Raw genomic sequence first — 22,653 nt, 5'->3', positions numbered from 1 at the left:
TTTTTTTTAAAGGAAGGTCCAGCCTTTTCCTCCTTTTAAATCTTTAGCAAGTGTGGTTTCTCCCATGTCTAAAGCACGCTTTGATTCTGGTAATGCCAGATGGAGTGAGGAAAATATTTACTGGTGTTAAACATGGCTATATTAAGATCACTTTGCTCAGGACTTTTTTTGGGTTCTCCAGACTCAGAGCGTATAAGGTCAACGCATATGATGATGCGCAGAGAATACGGTTTCACACAACACAGAAAACGCTTTGATAAAGAGTCATGGCAGAAATTGTGTTGACTTGCTGGGTTGAAATCCCAGGTCCCACTTGTCATGTATATTTGAGTTGTGCTTTGTTGTTCTACTTGATGTACAATATGCCTGCATTTTCCCTATATTGTGAGGACTGTTTCAGACCTCTAGACCTGGGTGCCAACACATTTTGGGAAGAAGTTCAGTGAGAATTTGAAATGATGCCTATTAATTATTCACATCCTGGAATAAACCAATAGTGTGCTCTAAACATGTTTCTAAGTTTGAAGTTTCAACTCCGGGTTGCCTCTCAGTTCAGTAGCCTGACAGAATTGGGAAAAAAATGGAGTATGCAGGTTGCACATATGCAAAACTACTCTGACCTGTATCCTACCTGCCAGAGTTTGTCCGTTAGGAATAAAGACTGCTACTTCATCTAGCAAAGTCCTGTGTTTAAATCATTACATTTTTGAATTAAGTCAATCAAAATTTGCAAAAATTTCTCAACTAATTTAAATTAATTAAGTTCACCAGAGCTCTGAGAGAGTTCAATGTGGTTTTGTAAAATTGAAAAACTAGACTAATGGCTCAATCATGACTTAAAACTAAACACTAATGAATCAATGCCTTCTTTCACTTGCTTTATGTGTAGAGGTAATATTCCTCCGGTCCTTGACAGCTTCATATGTCTGGTTTCACAACCCACAAGCAAAGTGTAATAAGGAAACCACAAGGAACATGAGCCATGTTTTAAATATAAACAACACCTATGTGATAGGATGGATAAAGAGCAACCTGGAACCAGATGGTATCTACATCGAGAGACAGAAATCATGCTCTTTACATAGACATGCTTATTGCAAACAGGTCTGCAGTGGTGCATACCTCTCAGCTAGCAAGTAAAAACACCCAGAGCAGGCCTTAGAGAGACTGGACATAGTGACAGGAAGGTTTAAAAATAAAAAATAAAAAAAACACGGCAAAAAGTTGCTGAGCCGATGCAGAGAAAAGACGTCTGTCTCTTAAGAGGGTTTGAAGCTAAAAAGGCCGAGGTGGCAGTACCTCGCTTGGCTGTCCAACTTGGAACAGTGCTAAGAAAAGCACAGTTCTTGGTCAATGTGGGTGGAGGGGTGGATTTCATTCAAGCAAACATGTTTTTGGATCCTGCACATCTGAATTGAATTACTAGGCAAACAGCCGATGGGGAAGAGAGCTTAGAACAAACTGAATAACCCTGCAGCTTTGTGTGTCTTTATGCTCGACGATTCTGGGTGGGAGGCTCAGAGGCCTTTCAAAACTCCAGGAAAGACAGGGTGAAAAGAATGCCTGGCATGCTGAGAAATCCAAGCCTTGTTTGTCAACGCCAACAGGAAGCGGACGTGAGAGGGGACTGACCGTGTCGTATGTCTTTAAAATCAACCGTTCCAAAACTATGCCATTCATCACAGACAACGTGTGCTTTACGTCTGGTCATCGCCTCTAAAAAAGGTCAATAGTAGTAATATTCTAGGTTAGAATAATAGAGCGCAGAGCGGCGTCATATTACTGGAGTGAGTATCCCCAGCGGTCATTAAATAAATTAAAAGGGCTAGCAAAATCAGCACAGCATATATAGACACAAACATGCACAAATCTCAATGGGATCTAGCGGTGTAATAAATATTTTTTATTTATCATTAATATCATTTTCTTGTAAATCTGCCACTAATAAATAGTATCTTGTGTAATTTCACTCATTCTGCAATCACAGATTTGTCTGTTTCAAAGGTTGATTGGAATCAAAGCACTGGTTCCTTATTCCATTTCTGAAGAGGATCTTGTCTCTGCAGCGGCCCAGCAGGGCTGCAGACCTTAGATCAGTATTCATTTCAGTCCTCCCAAAAGCCTTTGATTTCATGATGGATCCCGGTTGTTCACTGCCTAATGAAAAAGGAGAAAATCTCACCGGACTCCCAGTCAAAAGTCTGTTGAACGAATATGGGTCGAAAGCAAGTATACTGTACGTATTGCTTTGAAAGAGCAAAAAAAAAAAAAAAAAAGCATCTTTTTCAGTTAATATGTCTACCTAAACTGTGATACAGCCCTGAGAGTTGACCAGAGACATGCAGGGAGACAAAAGGCATCTCTGGAATGCTGCTCTAGACCTTGCCACTTCAATTCACTTGGACAATTCGGTGACTAAGTGATTTATGACACGCTGACAGGACCAGGTCCCTCGTTGCCTATATTACTCTAGACACTAACGCAATATTGAAACAAAGAGGGGGATTTTTTATGACCCTGTCAAGTGAAGATCAGCCCATATTTACGCTGTGAGTGCGCCCTGATCTGATAAGTAACTGAGAGACAGACACTCTGGTCAGTTCTGCCTCATTAGAGAGTCACAGCTCCTTCTAATCCAGCATAACAGTACTAGTCAGTGTAGTCGGTAATGACACGGGGAATAGGCCTTATGGACAAATTACTGCAAATGACTGAATGACCTCAGTGAGGGAAGTACGCAGCCTTGACATCTTTATCAGCAGACTGTTAATGACTGTGAATCGGTACGTTGTGTAAGATGAGTATGATCATTCAGACAGCCATGCCACCTCTACTTCTTTCCTCCTCTCCTCTCCCCTCCTCTCCTCTGCTCCCTGGTCCAGCTCGGCCACTACTGATGGGCTGACAAGTTCCTCATACTGCATCACTAAGCCCTGCAGCACCTTTGATGTATTATTCATAAGAAGGCAGCCCTCTGAGCACAGGAGATGATATGGGGGTTTTGGGGTGCTGGACTGGAATGAGTGGGTGTGTGCCTGTCTGTGCATGCGCATGTGAGTGTGTGTGTGTGTGTGTGTGTGTGTGTGTGTGTGTGTGTGTGTGTGTGTGTGTGTGTGTGTGTGTGTGCATGGTGGGGTGTGGTATGTTCATAGAAAAGCTTGTTCCCCTCTTCCCAGTCCTCCCACCCCACCACCACCATTACTACCAAAAGCAATACCAAGTGAATGCTAAACAAACCTGTCTGTTGAATAATTGAGGATCTCTGGCCAGAGCAGGGTCCGATTAGCATACAGGCCTTATAGACCCAATCTGCAGTGGCAGGATGGTCTTTCCCTGGACTTTTTTGTACCCATGAATGCTCCGATTTCTATTTTGCGTCGTCTTCTCTTGTTCCACATTGCCAGAATTAGCAGAAATGTCAAAGCGATTTCAGTCCTCCGACAATAATTGCGTTGATCTCTGCGGGCATACGTACGAATGCGAGATGATATCATTCATGAAAAAATTTAAATATCAACATTAATTTCACGTTGTGACTCGCTCTTGGAAGATTTATTAATTTGCAGAGGAGCCTGACTGAGCAGGTCTCGAAACTAATAGACCTCAAAAACCTAATCAGTACACTAACATTATGGATAGTTACCACGTATACAAAATATAAGATGCACATGTACCTACAAGCAGGTCTCGACAGATATTCCAAACCATGCCAGTCCATCATTAAAAGAAAACAACAATGTCAGATTTAACACACGTTTGCAGAATGACTGCAGAAGTACAAGTCTGCTTCAGGAGTCCCTGCTGGTGTCTCCTCACCACCTCTCCTCTGGTCTCTCTCTGGCCCTGGGCAGTAATCCCTGGCCCCCCGTGTGTGCCCATCCGCTCCCCCTGCTCTCATTAGTGCAGTGTTGGGGCCTGGGGGGCCTGCAGGCCTGGGGAGCCAGCCTGCTGCTCCCCTCCCACCCTCTCTCTCCCCGGCTGGAGTAATGAGCACATAATCAGCCTGGCTCCCTGTCAGCAGCAGCACACCAGAGGGGCATGTGGGCTCCTGGCCCGGAGTGGGGGTAAGAGCAGAGCAGGGTGTTTCCCTTTCGTACCCGGTATTAGAGTTTCCCACCACACATCAAATGACCCTCTGCTAACAGGTCACCGGATCAAGCATGGCAACTTCCTCTTTTAGTTCACATAATGACAGCTTTTGCACTTTCAGTGAACCTCCCCACCTTTTATACCACTTTAAAATCAAAGTGTAACATAAACTTTAAGACAATAATGTTATCTCATTTTCTTCGGTCTTGGACTGCCCATTCATTAAAGCTGTATCATTCAATTGCAATAAAAATAGTAAAATGATCATATATCTGACCTCCTTTAAAAAGTCAAAGTATCAACTATAAAAGTATGAAATTTAAAATCAAGATACGAAGCAGCCTGCTAGCAACAATGTACAACCTGTATAGGATTCTATAAGTTCCCATGTACAAATAATAAAGCATTTCAATAACCTTTACATGCATGACACATAAGACCAAATGTTCCAAACTTAAGGAAAGTACCGACAGTATATTTACATATTTACGTTCACAACAGTGAAGGCTACTTATTATTCAGACAACGTGATTGACATTTCTGCGAAAACATTTTGATCTCTCTCATTCTCAGTCCTCTACAATGTTTCTGCCTGTATTGACGTCTCTGGCTTAATGACGTTCAAAGAGATGAAGGCCAGACAAAAAAGGAAAAGCGCCAACATTGAGCCACATGAAAAGTAGCAGCAACCACTGAAGGACAGAAACAATCCAAGCAGAGAACCCCACCCCCGTCAGTGTGCTTTCATTTCCTTTAAATCCAGTTGCTATTACCATACTCGATGTTTTCACTTTTTCTCTTAATTCTATCTCCCTCCAATGTGGATTCAAATATTTCATAATGTTACGCACGGGCTGGATGAATTAAAATAACTTTGCGGCAACAAAACGTCACACAGCCGCTTCTGTGTCTCTGAGAAAAATCACCAGGGTCACTGAAAGGTCAGCATTTATTCTAATAGAATATCCTGAATTGGTTTCCATTGAGACGTAAGTCAGTCCTGGATTCCCATGAGCATAATCCATCCCCTTCACAACAATTTCCCATTGACTGTGCTCAATGAGTATTTTGTCATGTGCATCACTGCAGATCCAGAGAATCAACCACAAACTCAGCAAACATGTCTAGCCAGGATATGTCAGGTCAAGGGGCTGAGCCACAAAGGTTCTTACTACTAAAGTGTAGTGCTTGTGGCTTTCTGCTCCATGCACTGCTTAACATGACTGCCCGAACCAGAAAACACCCTGATACAATCAAGTAGGTGAGATGTTAGATAGATGCTCTGAGCTTCAAGTTATCTAATGTTTTCAATCCCTAACACACATCCTTCAGCGAAGCCACTAACCAAACAGGTCTGCTAAGGCCCCGCATTGTCCAACCAGAGTGAGACACCATCATGACCAGTTCACACCTGTGTGGGAAAGTTCATGAGTGGCAAGGAGGTTCAAACTTGAGAGATTTATGGTGGAGACTGAGTTATTGTGGTAAAGAAAGACAGACTGTTCAGCAGTTGGCCTGCGGTGGCTGTAGGCATCATGGGGGTAGCTGTTCATGGATGGGAACCAGTAAATTTACATGCAACCTATAACTTCATTATTCTCAATAACCACATTATGGTGATAGTTTGATTAAAGCATTTAAATGGTTTGCAGTAAACGGATTTCCCCAATAGGTTTACATGATTTGTTTGATAATTGGATGTAGCCTGAAGGAAACAAAGTAAGGGATGAAAAATTGTGAGACTTTGCTGATGTTGGATTCATTCATTTACTGACAACCAGAACAAATAGCTCAGTTATTTTTGGTGTGCGAAATTTTACTGTGGAAATTATGAGATTTTTTCCCCTCCTCCAACCAGCCACATTGCTCTTTTGTCAAACACACTTTCTCTGGTTTACTCCACAGTCTTCCTGACGCTTGCACTGAATGAAAACCACACAAGAAATCAGACTACAGCGTGCACATGCAGCAGTAATCGGAAATGTTGATAAATGTTCAATAATACTAATAATCCTGACTCCAAATTTAGTCTAAACTCCAGGACAAAATCCTGCTTAACCTGCAGTTTTTGGAGTTTTTTTTGGCTTGATCTTGTCATAATTAAATTTTTGTTTTTCTTTTGAGTGTTGGTGTATACTTACTAAATGCCCTGGTGTTGGAGAGCGGGAGTCTTTTAGTCCTGCAGATCCGGGAACATCCAAAAGAGGCCATTTCATCTGCAGGTACTGCAAGTGAGAAAAAAGGAGCAGAATTAAACAACAAATCCAGACACACTGCAGGGAAAACGTGCACCGTAATGAAAACTGGGGGGAAAAAAATGCATTCAAAAACAGGCAGAGTATCGAGACCAAATGGCAAAAGGGTCTAATGCGCAAAAATCATTCTTAATATTTACAATTACTGAACTAAAGCATGCAAAAGTGGTATGAATGGTGTCAAACCCGCAGAGATCTCCAGCAGACACCTGTATGAGACCCACATTGCTGCTGGAGTCAGACAGAGATTTCTGGCACGGGGGAGAGTGGGGAGAGCGATGTGAACAGAACAGACTGGTGGAGGACTGTGAAATTGCCGTTTGTCAAGGAAAAACAGGAGGCCAGCTGTGGGCGACCATCGCTGAGCGGGTGGGAAGAGACAGCTGGAAGGAAGCCCCATCTACGGAGCGGCGAAAGGTTGAGCTGCGGACTCCAAGGTAACTCCCGTTTGTCCATCTCAATTGGTTTGGCCTTTTGACCCGAGCTTAGACCCTCCTCCTTTCAGTATCACTGTTTTTCACACATGTATCAAAGTTATCATATAAAGGGTTGTGTAAGTGTTTGCTTTCCCTCTTTTTTCTCACTTGTCACAAAGATTTCTACCACAGTTTGTCTTATTATTACTGCTGCCCGTCCCTTTGCTGCTGTGCCATGAAGCAAGAGCTATGTACTCGAACAGAGGTTTTTTTGTGATTTACTGCTCATACAACAAGCTGAGATATTTTTTTTTTTGTCCTCGAGCAATGAAGATAGCATGAAGCCAGAGCTCCAAAAGCACGGCTCAACCATCTGGTTTATGAATCAGTTTAAATACCGGATACAGCAGCTTGTCATGCATGTGGATTTTCTCACTGGTACAATTTCCAATTAATTACAAGAGTTTTATGTTATAGGTTATGCTTTGCTCATCCAGGCCCATGTAGTGTAGACACATTAAGGAATCATTATTTAAGTTGCCTTTTGGGCATGGAAGTGTATTACGGGTTGTAAATTCTGTTTGTAAGAGTTGGTTGCACAATCTCACCATGCATCCACTGTTATCATTCTGCAATAGATACTATTGTTGTTGTTTACATAGCATTGCGCTTATGAATCAATATGCACAGTTTGATGTCCACCCATGGCCGACATCTGACGAATGGAAAAGACAAGACATAATATCTGACCCTTAAAAAATGACTGACAAAGCCCGTTAAAGAATGTATGCAAAGCTTTGTCTACTTTCAAGATCCGGTGCAGGATAAATGATGAAAAACAAGTAAACTGGAGGAGTTGTGCATTCAGGTTTTGATTTTCAAAACTTCATTCATCACTCAGGGTTTTTAAGGAGGAAGGAAGCCTGGATGGCTGTGGGTTAAAAATGGAAAAGTCATTATAACAGGAGGGAGAGAGGGAGAGGAGGGGGAAAAAAAAAAGATTTTCAGGAATGAGTTTGTCGGAGCAGGCAGAGGGTATTGTTTCCTGACAGCTGGGGTCCAACAGAGCACTGAGGCAGGGGGAAGGGGACCCTCTTTCCCTTCGAAAAGGGGGGAAATTCTTGGAGTTGACATCAGCCCTCTTCATTTTCGCTATACTGCTCAAGGCTGAATCGTAGGTTCCAGCTAATGGGCCCAAGTCCATACAACTGTCAGGAGGCAGTTGCTTTTAGAGGCTGCTAGCTCCCTATTGAAACTTTACTCTGCTGTGTGCATGGTGCCTAATGAATGCTACTCTCCAGAGAGAAAATCTAAAACAATGCAGTTTTCTCTGTCTAATCTATGTCAATCATGAGTCCTTCCACAAATGAAACAAGCACTATTGTGAGCATTTGGTCTAGCCCAGCCGTGCCCACCCTGGCTCTCACACCCAAGCCATCCCTTATTTGACAGCTTCTGCCAGGACTGAAGAACATGCCCCCAGGCACTTTTTTTGTGAGCGCCTACTTTTCTTTTAATTGCCAGTGTGCCCTATGGAGCAACTGTTCACACACTCCCTGAAACATCCAGCAAGGTAATGCCAGCCGCACACTGTCACATTAGCTCCAGTCCAGACTAGAGCAGCACACCTCTCACTAACACATGAGAGGGAGAGACAGAGGGTGTGTGGGTCCACGAGTTGTTTCAAGAAACAAAAGGAGAGGAATTGCAAGCCATGCCGCTCAGCAAAAACTTTCTCAGTGTTACACAAAAGAAAAAAGAAAAAAGGAAAAAAAAAAAAAAAAACACAAGGGAAGCGTAAGAGAAAAAGTTAGGACAGAGCCAGCATTTAAAATGGATGATTCAAATAGTTTTGACATGGCTTAAGTGATGTTAAATGTTTGTAAAAGATTGAAACAGAAGATAAACTATTATCAATTTAACTTCAAGACATTTAGTAATGCTTTACACATGCCCTTATTTTATTAGAAACAAATACAGACATATGGTCGGGGCCTGAAGCAATGTCTGTTTCAGCATGGGAGCTGGAAGCTCTGGTAAATAGACTCGGACAGACTACTGAAAGAAATGTGTAACTAAGTGAAGTTTAGCTGATCCATTTTTGTAGCTCTCTAATTGTCTTCCAGCCTTCCCTGTTGCCTCCAACACTCAGAATAGACATCAGTAGAATGTGCTACTTTTACAGGACCCAGATGCGACAAAGGTGGCAGTGATGCCACTGAAATTTTCCAAAAAGCTGCACTAGAGCCCTTTGGTTTTTTGAAGAGAGAGAATACAACATATGCTCTGGGGTATGTGGTCTGCCAGAGCTGGGTTCTAATTGTTACATTGCTCTCACAGAGCGCAGGAAAACACAGCCAAGAGTCTTTGTCATCTCTGAAGTGTGTGGTGCCATCCTGCAGGCCAACATCAGAGCATGGAGAAGAGACAGATGTCTGGACATTTGCTGTCAAACTAAGTCACACACTCTGCCAAAAGGACAGAAAAAATCCTAAACTTTGCAAGCAACTATCTACCGACTTCAGAGCTGCAATGCCTGTCCAAATAATATAAACATAGAATTATATTTGTAATTCTGTAAAATGTGCAATAACACTTCACTGCAATAATCATGAATAAAACTCTTGACTATTGACTCTGGGAAAAAGCAAAAATGCTGATAACTACGACTACCTAAAACACTTTATATGTCTGGACATTTGTGCTGAATTGGATTAACTCAATCAATCAAGGCAAACAATCAAACACCAAATAAAACAGTGAGTATGTATAAAGTGGCAGCTCAGACGAGGCCTGACACTTGTGAAATGGCTTCGCCCAACTTCTGGTGAATAGCAGAGCAGCAGGAATGCCTCCATGGATCGCTGTAGCAGATAATGTCAATCACCTACTGTGTGGGGAACCCCTCCCCATTGTTTTCTTTTACCCCCCAACAGAAAACAAATGGGCCACACAGCTTGCTGTTTGGCTGAGGTGTTAATTACCATCCCCTGCCCATATGAACAGCAGCTTCATACAATAGCCCTGTCAGGGCCCCGACACAACAGTCCCTCCCTGGTTTTCTCTGCTGATATGGCCTGCTCATGCGGGGCCATTGACACCTCAACCTGATCTATGCACGGAACACAATTAAAAGCTTTCGGGATGAAGACAATGTGATAAGTAGCCCCCGCCTTGACTCAGTGTTTGCATGAAGGCTCATTGTTTGCCAACATTAGAGGCAATTACATTGACAATTCTTAAGCAAACCTCGGCAGTCATTGTGCTAATTAGTGTGTAATTGATGGGGAAATGACAAGCAGCTCAGCTCGTCAGACCTGTAGATGCACTACTGGGCAACTGCAAATTTTTCTGAATGAGGACTGTGTCCTATTATCCAGTCCACTATGAAGTAAGCAGATTAGTCAGGGAGGAAGTTATTAATTAAAGCTATCGTTTAAAAAAAAAAAAAGCACAACGAGGAAGAAGCAACAGAATTATTCTGGTGACAATGTAACGGTTGATAAGTATTTGTCTTTTTCGTCCAAACCAACTACACCTTGACCCTGGATCATTTTTGGCTTTCTGTGCTTATCAGAGGAAATGTGTTACGTCTACCTGCATTTAGATGCTGAATACAAACCAGTCACATCAGACACCCATAAAGAAAACAGTTGGAACTACAGTTGTCCCTTTTTCAGCTCATCACCTACTCTCTTGGTTTACATCATATTAATCCTGACAAGGCCGTGATGCTGCAGTGGAGATAGCATGCTGCTGATGGCTACCACATCTGAAGTGTCCATTAGCCCATAGAGGAATGAAGTTAAGTGATTATGACAGGGGTACTCCCTCAGTTTGCCAGGCCTCTATTGTGACCTGTTTGGTTGTCCTGCACTCTTATTCACAGCCAGTAAAAAAAAAAAAAAAAAAAAACTGGGTCAAAGGTCAGACATCCAGACTGCTGTTGTTTCTATGGTAACGTGGCCTATTAAGGCCAGGCTCATTGGCCTCTTAACATGCTCTTGTACACAAAAGAACTATTAGTGCAAAGACGGAGAGAGAAGAGTGAGGAGCGGAGGCAGCGCTAGGGAGGTCCTCGAAACACAGAGTCAAGGTTTTTCCAGGATTTCCAAGATGGTTCCACATTCTGCCTACAGCTCCATCTACGTCTATATGTAGACTATGCAGAATTTCAGTAGCCCCTTCAAGGGCTTTAGAGGGCACACGGTAGAATGTAATGTATGCCTGGTAATTTATTATTCCAATATCAGTAAAAAATATTTGTGTTGTAACAGTACGTGCTGCATATAAAGTGGAGAAGTCAGCATCTCGCACAAAAGATTTCCAAGATTCAACTCTGAAATACTCAATGAGCGATTGAGTGTCATATGACTGCCTCGTGCATATTCTGTACGAGGCCAAACTGGCCGGCAAACTGGGTTTATTTGAAGAGTTCTGTGAGTGAATTTACTGCTGTTTCAGTAATAAAACAGCACTAACAGAAAACAAGGCCAAGATAAACCCCACACCCCCACCTCCACCCCCCTAAAAAGCTGCTTTTACATTCTATCCCAGTGAGTGAGCTCCGACTTCAGCAGGAGTTTGCAGTTTTTGCAACTCAAGCAATTATTTGTTTCAGGGTTTATTTTTTTTCTTCCTTTTGCATGACAAGATCCTGAGTTATTGCTTCCTGCATCTAGAGTGTTATCGTTGAGCTCATATGAGTGGTTAAATGAAGCCGCCATTGTTCTTAGTCTGTCTTGTTGACTTTCAGGGACTTTTAATCAGATATAGTTATAGGAAAGTTCTTTAACTGAGGTTAGAGTTAGGAATAACTGAGTAACTCTTTTACACAGCACAACAGCAGGTCATATAAAACTCACTGTATAATTGGACACACAAGAAAATAATTATGCCTCTGGTAAGAGCAAAGCCATCTCATAAAGACAGAGAGGAGGGTGCAAAGCTATTCAAGTCAATTATGTGCAGTCAGTTATGTGGTTTCCGTACCTGGGAGATCTGCTTTCAGTGGTCACAGACTGCTCTGCTTAAGGTCAGTGTGATCTGATGTCAAGACAGGCTACACCTCAAATGTCAAAGATGTCATCCTTTTCCATGTCCTGTGGCATTGTTTGTCCAGTCGGACAGGAACAGAACTTTTTATTGTTTGGGGAGTAGTCCTGTTTCACTGAAATTCACAGCCGTAAACATCTGTATAATTAACTCCAGAGCATGAGGTGGTTAACAGCAGCTGGCTGGATGCTTACAGTAAAGTGCGACTTGGAAATCAGATGTGTGTGTAAATGTAAGTGTGTGTGTGTGTGTGTGTGTGTGTGTGTGTGTGTGTGTGTGTGTGTGTGTGTGTGTGTGTGTGTGTGTGTGTGTGTGTGTGTGTGTGTGTGTCCAAGTCTCCGCCAATGACACACAAGTGAGACCTGAATTTTATATTTATGAACCAAACACAAATTGACTGGAGACAGCATGGGTTACCAAAACAATACCGAGTTTCCTGCCAAGGCATTTAGGAGGCAATAATACGTCTAGCATGCACCCCTCACACTGAACAAGGTAAACACCACAGCACAGTAATCACTCCAAATTCTCAGTGAAGACATAAAAATAATCTTTTTTTCTTCTTTTTCCAGAAATTGCAGATAAATATTTACCCTCACTCTCCAAGAGTAAATTTGTGTACGTCTGCTAAAAGTGTGTCTTTTTTTCTGACAGGGCACAGTGGGTGATTGTTTCCCTTTTTTTTTTTTTCTTAGCTTTTCTTGGCTCTATTTTTGAAACTTCCTAAGAGCAGCGGACAGAGGCAGGAGAGGCAATGAAGCATCTTGAAGGGAAAAAGTCAGTTTTGAGAAATTGAGGTGGGCATAAGTGGGTGTAGTGGAGAAGGCAAGAGAGAGAAAAAAGGGCCTAAATTAAACACATTTGTTTCTGCTCTCACATACCACAAGTCTTATGAAAACAGAGGGCTGATTGTGTTCACTCTGCAAGTCCGCCCCCCCCTTCCCTCCTCTCTCTCTCTTCACCACCACCCAACGCCACCACCCAGCTCCACACCCCCACCCCCCTGTCCTGAGCAGCAGCAGCCCCTCCCCCCTCACCCACACACACACACACACACGCACACACACACACACACACACACACATACACACAGCTGCCTGCAGATGCCTCCTGTGTTTGCTCTCCGAGAGCAGGCGCAAATCTCCAGGCCTCGCAGACTTCTGGGCCCTGCCTCATCTCAGTTTTTACTACCTGACATCCCTATCACCCCACTGCTAACCCCACTCACTTCACTCTCCGTCTGCTCTCCGCCCTCCCTCGCCCCCACCGCCTGCCCCCTCCAGCTCTGTCCTACTCAAACACAGACACATTCACACGCCACAGGTATGCTCGGTCCTGTCGCACAGGGACACAGAGACAGACTGTTAGAAAAGAAACCCACATTATTTATGAAAACTTTTAGAATCATTTAAGGAGAGCTGACCAAATACAAAAAGACACATGATAAAACATGCAAAAGTTCTAATTTTGGTAAGAAATCAGTTGAATCAAATGGGCTAGAAGCAAAATAATTCTCTTATCTGTCATTTTTTCCAATTCTTGCAGGCTAAATCAGACTAGCAGTAACAAATAGCAAAACATAAAGATCTACACAGGATCTATTTGAATAACAAAATGTTTTCAAAAGTAGCTTCAAACTTCCTCAACGTGCGACACAGTGCCCAACTTACTACCATGACATTCCCCAGGATTAGTTATGCGTATTGTCAGCAGACTGCAGGGAGGTCTGGAACGTGGCCAACGCGTTCATTTTTATACATGAAACATTTGTAAAAGTAATTTACCTGCAATCTAGAGGCTTTATTTTCATCATGCTGCGCGTAGTGATATTGAGTGCTAAATCATGATCCAGTGATAGGCTTGGCTATAAATTCAATTCACGATCACATCCGAGGGCTCATTTTACAGGTCTAGAACTTTGTAAAGAATACATTTTCCAGTAAGCACGTATAGGTTTTTGGGGGTTGGAGGGAAAGCCTTTGCAGGATGAGGTTGGGTCATGAGGTCCCCTGCCTCTTCAAGGTTCATCAAGTCTCTTGAAAGCAAAGCAATGGAGTAGAAACATAAGCAGGGGACCGTCAATCACTTGAGAATGTCAGTTTTTTCATCCGTCGATGTTAAATGAATTACTTTTTACTCATTTTGAGAAAAGAGACGTTGTTGAACAACTAATATTGATTAATACAGACCGTTCCAATTCTCAGAGAGTCAAAAATGTCTTCACAACATTAACCAGACCACCGAGAACTCAAGGCTGGATATGCAATTTAAAACAATATATACAGCTGCTGCTATCTTTCAGTTTCAATACAATCTAATGAGAATGGCGAGGTGATTACGATCACGGGCTGCTGTAAATATCAGATTCCCAGGGACAGAGTTTAGGAGAGGCCCCTTACAATTACACAGTATTCAGGAATGCAGAGCATGAACCACAGTAACATGGAGCTGAAGACAAATGCTCACATCCCATTTTGGACGTTTAGCCAGCACCACACGACAGAGAAGGTTTAGGAACGGCCAAAAAAAGTGGGAAAGTTTATCTTTCATGAAGAGCTGTTTCTGTGAGCCCCAAATCTGCACCACAATGCAACAAACTTTTACTCAATCCAAAATGCACACTTCTGCAAACAATTAAGTGTTAACCCAAGAACTGTAAGCTGCTCAGAGAGAGAGACTGAGAGAAAGACGGAGACAGAGAGAGAGCGAACGAAGGGGGAGTGACTGGAGAAAGAGAGGGGTGCTTGTGCACAATTACAGCAGGGATTTATAGCCTGAGAAACAATTTATAAATCACAGCGCCTGAGCTAATGTGCTCCAGATTGTTCTCCATGCAGCTGCAATTTTGGTCTGCGTGAAACGGCATAATAAACCTGGCTGGAAGATATGTTTGGGTGGTGGGAGGGGGCAGGAGAAAAGTTGAGATTGTGGGTGGGGGCTGATGAGGGTGAGGCTGTGGACTCACAAAGTTTCTGAGGTGTTTTGAACAAAGAAACTTCTACAGGCTGGTGGGAGATTTTGCTGAGGTGCAATTCTTGATTATTGATGTCCACAGAGGAAGAGAGGTTAAGAAGGAATTTTAGCAATATAAATTCTCGAATCATTTATATAATGCTAATTAAAGGATGTTGTCTAATGTAACAATGGACCAACACAGTAGCTGGACAGTAAAACCAATCAAACTCCTCAAAAACAAGAACTCTAACTGAATAATTACACAAGTTTCCACTGAGAAACAACTACAGTTTCAAAACCAAAATCTAAGCCACATTTATGAGCCCATTGTGAAACTGTGAACTCTACCCTTACAATTACACCCTTGACATAAGTTAAAATTAATTTTAGGTTATAATAAGAGAAGACAAATGTTGCAAACTGATCCCTTCATTGTGGCTGCAGGCTGGTGTGGAAGAGGAGAATCGGATGTGCTGTGGGGAAGGCTGGGCTTTTGTGGCCACTCAGCCAACTGGCCCTGAACCTTGACCTCTAACCCTTCACCCTGGGGGGCAAACAAAGCTCTGAGTGACATCTGAAACTAGACACTCTGTGGGGAGAGAGTGTCTGGACAGGACTCAAATAACCCCATTAACTCTGCAAAAAAGATTTATGGCTTTTTATTCTGCTCCTGCAAATCTCGAAGCTGAGGAGTCTCACAGATCTGTCAAAGATAATCAAGAAATTAGAGGTGTGCACGAAGTTGCATCTTGTTTACTTGCCAATATCGCCACAATAAGCAAAAATGTTCAATAATTAACAATTCGATGTAGGGTTGTGATTAGCTGTGAAACACACATATGCCAGCAGTTACTCTGCAGCAAAATAAATTCTGCTTAATACAAGCAACATGAAGCTAATCTTCAGGCAGTTTTAAGAGGGTCGCTGATGCATATTCACCAGCACTACTGATGGATTCTATACAATGGATTACGTAAATAGCTCCGGCATCAGTATACTGTAAACACAAACAGAGAGAAAAGTTGACGGTAAATGTGCTGCGGTGAATGCGAGCCTCCGTCACCAGAATGCTGAAAGCCACTGTAGTATTTAAATCAGGCAAGGAGGGAGGAAGACTGGGCCAAGCATTCTGTAGCTCAGCTGTGAGGCTCTAAGCCGTTGCCCTAGGGTCTTTGTCCTGCTTTTCAGGGCAAGTCTGAGGTAGTCAAAGACCCTATTCATGACCGGCGCTCCCCCTGCCAACACACCCATACAGCCCCAGTCAAGTCAGCCGAGAGCTATAGAGCCTTCCCATTTCACACGAGAATCAGACCTGCCCCTAAAGCCTGCTTCAGGGATTTCCAATAGCCAGCCCCTCCAACCCATGTAGAAATCAAACAAAAGGGCTCCTTGGCCTACTCCATGTCATATAGGGCTGATTAGACCTTTTTTTTCTAATGTAGCTACTCTAAATTTGAAGCAAATAAGTCAGTCACATTTGTAGGGATTTGGTATCTAGCCATGTAAATGGATGAGGGATTATGTCAGCGGGGGCGCGGATCTCCCATCCAACCGTGCTCCAGCCATCGTTATCATCTGCTACGAGATTCACCTCACGCCAGTGCACATTTCTCAAACAGAGAGGAACCACAAGACCAACCTGAGTACATCAAATGATAAAATCTCAGAATAAAGACATCCAATCATGCTGATCGTCTGAGGCAGGCACATGGGGAATCCCACTGTGTCTTATGTCTGAGGAGCATAAGGCCCTCAACCACAGACATTACTCATAGCTAATCAAGAACATTAGCTCATAATTTTAAATTGAGAAGATAAGGTCAGGAAAGAGTGATGCATCCTGTGGCAAAGGCCGATGTAAAAATATCAACCCATCAGAAGTTTCTGCTGCTTCTGCTGTTTATTCTAACAGGATCCACAAGTCTGGACTGAGATAAGGAGGCTACACATTTTAGATGACTTGTGCCTTTTCTGGGCTTTAATTGAATTTGATGCTCTGCAGAACATTGTGACTTCTTAACAAGTACAATTGGTTTATGAGGGTAACTTGGGGAAGCAAGGGGCACCCAGAGGTTAAGTTATTATCAATATTAGGGCAAGTGGCCTGATCTAATGGGAAAATTGTTCTTACATGTATATTTAACAAACAAATTACACAACATATGGACCTATCATTCATTAAAAACTACTCAAACCAGGACCAAAGCCCTATCCTATTCCTATCCTAACCTTAACCAATATAGTTCTATCAAACCTTAACTTAAAAAAATATAACTAAACCAAATAGGTATTTTCTGATAGTCCCAGAAATAAACAAGTTTATAATTGTTACAAAAAATATGGCCATTTATTAGAATATGAAATGAAATGAAAATATATGCTTTATGTATGATCACAATGAGAACACATTGACACTTACAATCACAGCTGAACTAACTAAGTTAAAAACAATGCTGTTACTGGTTTTTAATTTTTAAAACTACTTTTAAGAGTAAACAGTTATGTATTACATATGCAACATCCTATAAAAATTGTACTTTAACCCCTGCCCCTTTTTAAACTCTTCTTTTCTCATTGTATTTAAGATATATATATATATACACACAAACACACACACACACACACACACACACACACACACACACACACACACACACATATATCATGGAGTCAGAGACAGATCCAAACTTAAAAAAAATATAAGAGAGAAAGAGGCGCAGTTGGTCGCACGTGTATGCAAGAGCACTGTGTTGACATTACATGTGTCCGTCAGGGGACATGAGCTGCACCGGCGGTCCAAACCTGGTCCACCATTACAGGGACAAACTCAGTGGGAAGTAGCAAAACTGATTTATAACTTCAACAAGAAGAACAGCTGCTCTGCTCGCTGTCAACTGAACTCATCCAGGACGGATGTGCATCCATTTTTTAATTTAGTATGACCAATACAAACTCACTGATACGACACACATGCTGCATGACATGGCCTTTGACAGACCCTGTGCAGGGACAGAGCATTTTTATGCCCTATGCATGAATTGAAGCGAAGCCTGATATAAATCTTAGTAGCACTGATGCTACGTGCATGATCTGGTAACCTCCTGCTGTTTGCTGATTGGACTTTGACAATAAGGGAATGGCGAGGCTTTGCGGTCTAGGGCGGAGGGGCTATGCTTTGTGGGAGACAGAATCCCTCAGATAAGTGAGTGCCTCAAGGTCTGGAAGCTGGCCCACCTCAGGATAACAGGCAAAGGACTAGCAGGACCCGTATCAGCCCCAGTTCATGCTCCCACCACCACATCTCATCAACAATCTCTCCTCCTGCCTGCTCTCTCTCCCTCTCCTGCTGCCTGCAGTGCTTAAACTGAAAACAGCTGCTTGGAATACCAGACTGATGAACGCTGTTTAGAGCTTTTCCTTTTTCTTCCTGCTGTACAATCACGTTTTATTAGCATGGAGTGAGGCGTTTAAGGTACAATTATGGAGGGAAAACATTTCTTTATGTGAGCTAAACAGTAGTGGTTATGGCTATGAAAGGGCCACATACACTTATATGGAACAGTCCAACAGCAAAAATCACCCCCCCCCCCAGTTGTATCAGTTGGATACAAGTGTGGCTGAAAGTGGGAACTATTTTCATTATCAGTTAATCTGAAGGTCTGAAATTACGTCTTCTAGATTTGAAATGAGTAATTGTTTTGCTAATAAATTGATCAAATTGATCAAATTGATACTAATTGAAAATTAATATTTTGATATTTCATATTTCGATCATCAATTAATCGTTTAAGTCATTTTTTTATCAAAAAATCTTCCAGCTTCTCAGCTGTGAGAATTTGTGGGGTTTTTTGACGGTAAACTGAATATCTTTAGGTTTTGGACTGTTGGTCAGACAAAAAAATCAATGTGAATATGTCACACTGTGCTCTAGGAAATTATAATGGACATTTTTCACTATGTTGTGAAATAGGGAAAAATGTCATTCTCATAATATTATGACTTTTTTCTGGTAAAATGGCAATAATCTAGTCTGACTAAAAGACCATAAATCCACATATACTCAATTTATGACATGATGAAAGCACAAAGAGCTCATGTATGTATTTAAGAGACTTTCTGTGGATAAATCAGTTGGACGATTAATCCATGACCAAAAATTGTTTCATGACTGTAGTCACCTAGGAGGGAGAGAGACTACACAGACCTCCTGATAAATCCAGCGACCCACCCCTCCCCCACTTGCACCAAGACTCCATGTTAATTCCACAGCACAGACATGACTAAGCTGGTATTCACATGACACACGATACGTGTCTCCACCTCCCACACCTCCGACATCCAGTTCATGGCAAAAACTTTTCTCTTACTTTTTTGATAATTAGCAGCTGTGTGGAGACAGCAAGCTTTGGATTCCCATTGCTTCAACCTGAACTCCTCTGCCTTTGAGTCTCGTACCAGTTCAACCCTGCAGTGACCATCCACTACACAAGGACTGCAATTGCTCAAAAGCAGAGACAGAACGTAGACATGACCTGCAGTTTCCTCTATGAATAGCCTACGATTTTTCGACTGACATGCTTTAATATCTTACTCTGCAACAGGAGTTTGGTTTTTTTTGTTAGGATGCTGAAAAGACACAGTCAACAGCACATCATTTAACAGTTTCAAAGCTACAAAGAGAAGCTGAGATTTTGGAGTGAACTTGGGTGTTTTAGAGATGTTCACCTTTGGCCAAATGTCTCTCAACTCAAACACAAATTCGCCCAAATGTTCACAGGGAAAAGCAATGTACGAAACTATGCAACAGCTCTGGCCAAACATAGCAAATGAGAAAAACACATAAATTGATAAAAACACATTTGCACACATATTCATCTTGGCACATCAAACGGATTCATTGATGTCACTGAACATGGGGAGTCTGCGGCTGGAGAGGGGAGATGTTGGTTATCCATTCCTCAAAGGGTGCTGAGATGCTCCTGATGGGCTCCGCGCTCGAGAGCCAGAGAGCGCTATAAACAGAATTTCTAATGGCAGGCGGAAGGGTGGGCGGGTGGGTTAGGTAGTGATGTAGCAGGCTATGGGGTAGCGGGAGGAATTGACGCCAGCTCATGCTTTCCACAGAGACCAAAGAGGGAAGGATGCAGACCAGGACTGACACCATTTCACACAGTTCTACACAAGTTATGTTATGCAGTGAGCATGAGCGAAAAAATTCAAACTGCATGTTACCGTTAAACTCTGTTAGAAAGGTTACTAAAAGCTACAGATCATAACAAATGATTTCTTTGTTACTCAGTAAGTGATTTATACATGTAAAGGGGAACATTATGGAAACATGTTATGGAAATATTATTACCACTACAAACTGCTTTGATTTGTGTTTCACTAATTACAACTGACCTTGATTACCCCTGTGTAACATAAATGTAACTGCTGAGACACACAATTGATTCCTCTTCCTAGAGCTCGGGTCCTCTACTAGAGGCCTGGGAGTTTGAGGGTTCTGCGCAGTATCTTAGCTGTTCCGAGGACTGCGCTCTTCTGGACAGAGACCTCAGATGTTGTACCTGGAATCTGCTGGAGCCATTCTCCCAGTTTGTGGATCACAGCCCCCAGTGCTCAAATTACCACTGGCACCACTGTTGCCTTTACTCCCTACCTCTTTTCTAGCTCCTCTTTCAGCCCTTGGTATTTTTCAATCTTCCCGTGTTCCTTCTTCTTGATGTTGCTGTCGCTTGGGATGTCTACGTCTATCACTACTGCCTTCTTCTGTTGTTTGTTGTTCAACTCGACAAATACATATATATCTATATATATATCTATATCTATATATATATATATAGATATATATATATATATATATATATATAGATAACATCTTCCTCTCCTTCTCAAACTAAATCAAGATAATTCAATATTCTAAACAAAATTTTTGCCAAATTTAATTTAATTTCCTAAACCCTGAGCAATGAGTTCATTATCGAAATGAATCACTCCAGGCAAGAGCTCTTACCCTGGGATGGCATTTCTGTGGTTGCTGGCGATCTGTTCCTAATTGAACAGTGCCCCTAAATTGATGTCGATGTGTTTGCCTTTGAAGAAAAAATCTTTTAAAAACTATAAACCTAGTCAAAAATGTTAGCTCTGTTGACACAGCGCTTGGTTGAAAAAATATTTGCGTGCTAACATTCAGGAATACAACACTGAGGGTTGTCAGAATGTGAGCCCCGTACACTGTTCCCTCTGTTGCAAAAGTATCCAGAGAGCTTCACCTGAACACCCAACCCCCCACCCCCGACACTCACAGACTTTACACACACAAACGTGCAACACACATGGAAAGATGTGTGCACGTTCACACACATACATGCGCGGCAAGGTGAGAGACATGCCAAGTGAGCCACCTGATGAAAAGACACCTCAACACAAACAGGCTTTGCTTATGCAGGGAGAGGCCCTTTTATTCAGCGGGACAATGTCTGTGTTGACTTTTCTTTGTCTGTGCATTTTTAAGCACCAAAAGCAGCAGGAAAAAAAAGAAAAAAAAAGTCAGAGAGGCATGCAATCGTAACCACTGACATGTTCAGACTTATACAAGCTCTCCTTTCATATCTCAACCTCAAACTATTTTCTATTCAACAATCATGCTCTGGAGTTCGAGTGTCCCACTGCGTATTTGATGAAGATATATTTGAGCGGCTAACCTCACTGTCGCTTACTTGCCACCTGTCACACACAAGAGGCATTTCACTCTTTAGTGATGATGATGATGACGTACTAGCAGATTTATCTCAAAGTGCTGATGAAGCTGACAAGAGATGGCGTCAAGTCGGACTATGTGTTCACCAATTAAATCTGGCACTAGCCCGTCACTACAGGACAATGCGGCGATAAGCACACCAATGAATCGACGAGCAATAAGCTGGATTTGTCGGACTGACTCCGTAGGAAAAAAAACCCCTCTTTGACTCCGCACCCCCACAGCAGGCCAAAGTCTGGTGGAGCATCTCTGCAAACACAAAACCTCCTCCTCAGCTCTCGGTGGATTACAGCGGAATGTCAGCTCCAAGCAGGCTTTAAATCAGTTATGCTCGGCCCTCAGGGGAACTCTGTGCTGATCCCATGTAGGCCTGTCTCTCATTGCTCATGATAGGGTTGCCACATCCAAATTTAAAAGTTCGGGCCTCAAATCCTTCATTGTGTAGCACACTGCGAAGTGAAATCACTGCACGACGACTTGTGTAACTCATATCAATTATTTAGAAGTGTGTTCTTTTAAGTCCTGGCGTGTACAGAATATATATGCTTTTTACTGCCTCACATAGCTTTATTATTACACAAAAAATACTAAGATGTCAGACCAGAAGGGGGAGTTGTAAATAGATACATGCAGGAAATGTAAAAAAAAATACACAGGCACACACTGTTCTATCCGTAATTACAAAAATATTTACATTGCGATCACAGCTACAGTATGAAACTGCAGCGCTCCACCTGGAAATAAAAGCCATGGACTCTGTTGCCTGGTATTAATCACATGATCTGTTTGAGAGAAATAACTTAGACGTGTCTCATGCAGCACAAGTACAACCACATACCACGCCACACTTATAAAACAAATCTGTCATTCCCAGCAGGGCTTTCCAGCACACACAATATAATAAAATTGTTTGCAGGCACCGAGACTGTTTGTATCTCAAGACCAGAGAGGTGACGGCACAAATTAGGTTACCCTGTGAGCAAATTTTATCTCACGAGCCAATCAGCACTTTCCACAGAAAGACGCTGTATGATAAATGTAACTGTAGAGCTCATTAGTTAAACTAAGTTGTTGGCCAGACGTGGGCCCAAGCCACTGGTAAATGTCATCCGCTAAATCT

At 42.3% G+C, this 22,653-nt stretch overlaps 1 protein-coding gene across 2 annotated transcripts in view; it reads right to left on the bottom strand.

Moving 5' to 3' along the window:
- Positions 1-22,653, bottom strand: part of tcf7l1b (transcription factor 7 like 1b) — a 33,221-nt gene that overhangs the window by 6,964 nt on the left and 3,604 nt on the right. For both annotated transcript variants that reach the window (XM_040156214.1, XM_040156215.1), the window contains exon 4: positions 6,231-6,314. In XM_040156214.1, the coding sequence (XP_040012148.1) occupies positions 6,231-6,314 (84 nt within the window). The remainder of the gene's footprint in view (positions 1-6,230; positions 6,315-22,653) is intronic.

The sequence above is a fragment of the Xiphias gladius genome, chromosome 19, assembly GCF_016859285.1.
Source record: "Xiphias gladius isolate SHS-SW01 ecotype Sanya breed wild chromosome 19, ASM1685928v1, whole genome shotgun sequence".
Classification (NCBI taxonomy): domain Eukaryota; kingdom Metazoa; phylum Chordata; class Actinopteri; order Istiophoriformes; family Xiphiidae; genus Xiphias; species Xiphias gladius.
The sequence above is the reverse complement of the archived record's forward strand: the minus strand, read 5'-3'. Positions and strand labels throughout refer to the sequence as shown.